Source organism: Myotis brandtii, unplaced genomic scaffold (assembly GCF_000412655.1).
Source record: "Myotis brandtii unplaced genomic scaffold, ASM41265v1 scaffold2177, whole genome shotgun sequence".
Classification (NCBI taxonomy): domain Eukaryota; kingdom Metazoa; phylum Chordata; class Mammalia; order Chiroptera; family Vespertilionidae; genus Myotis; species Myotis brandtii.
Genome location: NW_005358163.1, coordinates 42050 through 44756, shown reverse-complemented (window position 1 = coordinate 44756; position 2707 = coordinate 42050). Strand labels below are relative to the sequence as shown.

Genomic DNA, 2707 nt, shown 5'->3' with positions numbered 1-2707 from the left:
CAAACTGAGAAGCAAGACCTCTGTTAAGAAGCCCTCCTAGATGCTGATATTAGCTTTGTTCCTGTATCAGCTGTTAAAGGTACAGAATATTATTTGCATAGTATTTGCATGGGGTGGCTTGTTCTATGGTTTGTGAGTTCCATCTGAGATGATCAGAAAGAAGGTGGTGGTTTCAGGGTAAAAAGAAAAGTTGATCCGACAGCAAAGTTTTAATTAACAAAAGAAAAATTAAAGAAAAAGAAGAAAAGAGCAAGGCTGGCATTGATTAGTTGTTTAGCTTAAACCGAGGAATGAGGAGATCTCGGTTCGATTCCCGGTCTGGGCACATGCCCAGGTTACAGTCTTGATCCCGAGTAGGGGGCATGCAGTAGGCAACCAACCCGTGATTCTCTGTCATCTTTGATCTTTCTCTCTCTCTCTCCCTCTCCCTTCTTCTCTGAAATCAGTAAAGCTATATGAAAAAACCGAAAGAATATTCATGGCACAGTAAAGTAGAGCATTGAGTCAATCCTATATAATAAAAGGCTAATATGCAAATCGACCAAACGGCAGAACGACTGGTCGCTATGACACCCACTGACCACCAAGGGCAGATGCTCATGGCAGGAGTTGTCCACCTGTGGTCAGTGCACTTGGACACGGGGAGCGTTGCTCAGCCAAAGGCCATGCTCACAGCTGGGGACCACAGGGGGGTGGTGGAAGCCTCCATGGCAGCACTAAGGCGGTTCTAAGCCATCAGTTGGACATCCCTCAAGGGGTCCTGGACTGGGAGAGGCTGCAGGATTGACTGAGGGACCGCCCTGAGTGCATAAATTTTGTACACTGAGCCTCTAGTAATATTATAACTGTTATGGTGTCAAATGGGTATGAGATTAATTGCATGATTTCTTAGTCAACTATATAATGTCTAATCATTGAGGTGTACCCCTGAAATGAACCTAACATTCTATGTCAACTGTCATTTAAAAAATGTTTTAAAAATTCTATAGGACCATGTTACTTTCATAGAATCATATTTTACATTAAGTATGTTTTGTACAGTTTGTTCTAGGAGAGAGATCTAAAGCTAAAAAGAAAGAAAAGTTGAGATTTTAAATTTGCAAAATAAACCAAAGGCAACCACAAACACAACCATAAAAACCATAAACATTAAAGCCGAGGCAAAATGCGTTTGGAGACCCCATCCCCTGTCTTTCGATAGGAGGACGGAAGTAGCCAGAGGCTCTGAGAACTATGACTATTGCTCCTTGGACCATGGAGGGGTCATGGCCGAGCTCCCATCGAAGGTGCACCTCACCTCGCACCCCAAGTGCCTGAGGATCCGTGGGCCCTCGGTGTACGAGTATGAGAATTACCGCACATGGCTGCATCTCGTCATGGACACAGGTGTCCTGCATGTCCACTTGCGCCAGGAAGACATCCCCAGTGGGCATATCTCACTCACCACCAGCCCACTGACCTCGATCACCATGCCTTGGATGTGGATGCTCCATTCTGGCAGGCAGTATGTGGACCCCATGGGACAGTTCTGGCACATCGTGCACCACGTCAAGGAGAATGGTGTGCAGGAAATGATCCTTGAGCTGATGGACGACTCGTAGGACACATGATAGCATCCCAGGCTCTTGTCAACCTGAGCCCCAGTCCTGCTGGCCTGCCGTTGGGATGTGTATAGTTCTGTTCACCTTTTTACTAAGCTCTGTTTTTCTATCTGCCACCCCCTGGGTGCGAGGGCACATTGATGTCCCCACCTCACTCTCTCTTTCTCTTTCTTCTTCTTCTTCTTCTTCTCCTTCTTCTTCTTCTTCTTCTTCTTCTTCTTCTTCTTCTTCTTCTTCTTCTTCTTCTTCTTCTTCTTCTTCTTCTTCTTCTTCTTCTTCTTCTTCTTCTTCTTCTTCTTCTTCTTCTTCTTCTTCTTCTTCTTCTTCTTCTTCTTCTTCTTCTTCTTCTTCTTCTTCTTCTTCTTCTTCTTCTTCTTCTTCTTCTTCTTCTTCTTCTTCTTCTTCTTCTTCTTCTTCTTCTTCTTCTTCTTCTTCTTCTTCTTCTTCTTCTTCTTCTTCTTCTTCTTCTTCTTCTTCTTCTTCTTCTTCTTCTTCTTCTTCTTCTTCTTCTTCTTCTTCTTCTTCTTCTTCTTCTTCTTCTTCTTCTTCTTCTTCTTCTTCTTCTTCTTCTTCTTCTTCTTCTTCTTCTTCTTCTTCTTCTTCTTCTTCTTCTTCTTCTTCTTCTTCTTCTTCTTCTTCTTCTTCTTCTTCTTCTTCTTCTTCTTCTTCTTCTTCTTCTTCTTCTTCTTCTTCTTCTTCTTCTTCTTCTTCTTCTTCTTCTTCTTCTTCTTCTTCTTCTTCTTCTTCTTCTTCTTCTTCTTCTTCTTCTTCTTCTTCTTCTTCTTCTTCTTCTTCTTCTTCTTCTTCTTCTTCTTCTTCTTCTTCTTCTTCTTCTTCTTCTTCTTCTTCTTCTTCTTCTTCTTCTTCTTCTTCTTCTTCTTCTTCTTCTTCTTCTTCTTCTTCTTCTTCTTCTTCTTCTTCTTCTTCTTCTTCTTCTTCTTCTTCTTCTTCTTCTTCTTCTTCTTCTTCTTCTTCTTCTTCTTCTTCTTCTTCTTCTTCTTCTTCTTCTTCTTCTTCTTCTTCTTCTTCTTCTTCTTCTTCTTCTTCTTCTTCTTCTTCTTCTTCTTCTTCTTCTTCTTCTTCTTCTTCTTCTTCTTCTTCTTCTT

At 41.8% G+C, this 2707-nt stretch overlaps 1 protein-coding gene across 1 annotated transcript; it reads left to right on the top strand.

Moving 5' to 3' along the window:
- The first annotated feature begins 1265 nt into the window (after nucleotides 1–1265).
- On the top strand, nucleotides 1266–1601 carry LOC106726049 (protein p13 MTCP-1-like). Its single transcript, XM_014539490.1, has one exon. It carries the CDS (start codon nucleotides 1266–1268, stop codon nucleotides 1599–1601), a length of 336 nt encoding a protein of 111 aa, XP_014394976.1.
- Nucleotides 1602–2707: the final 1106 nt, after the last annotated feature.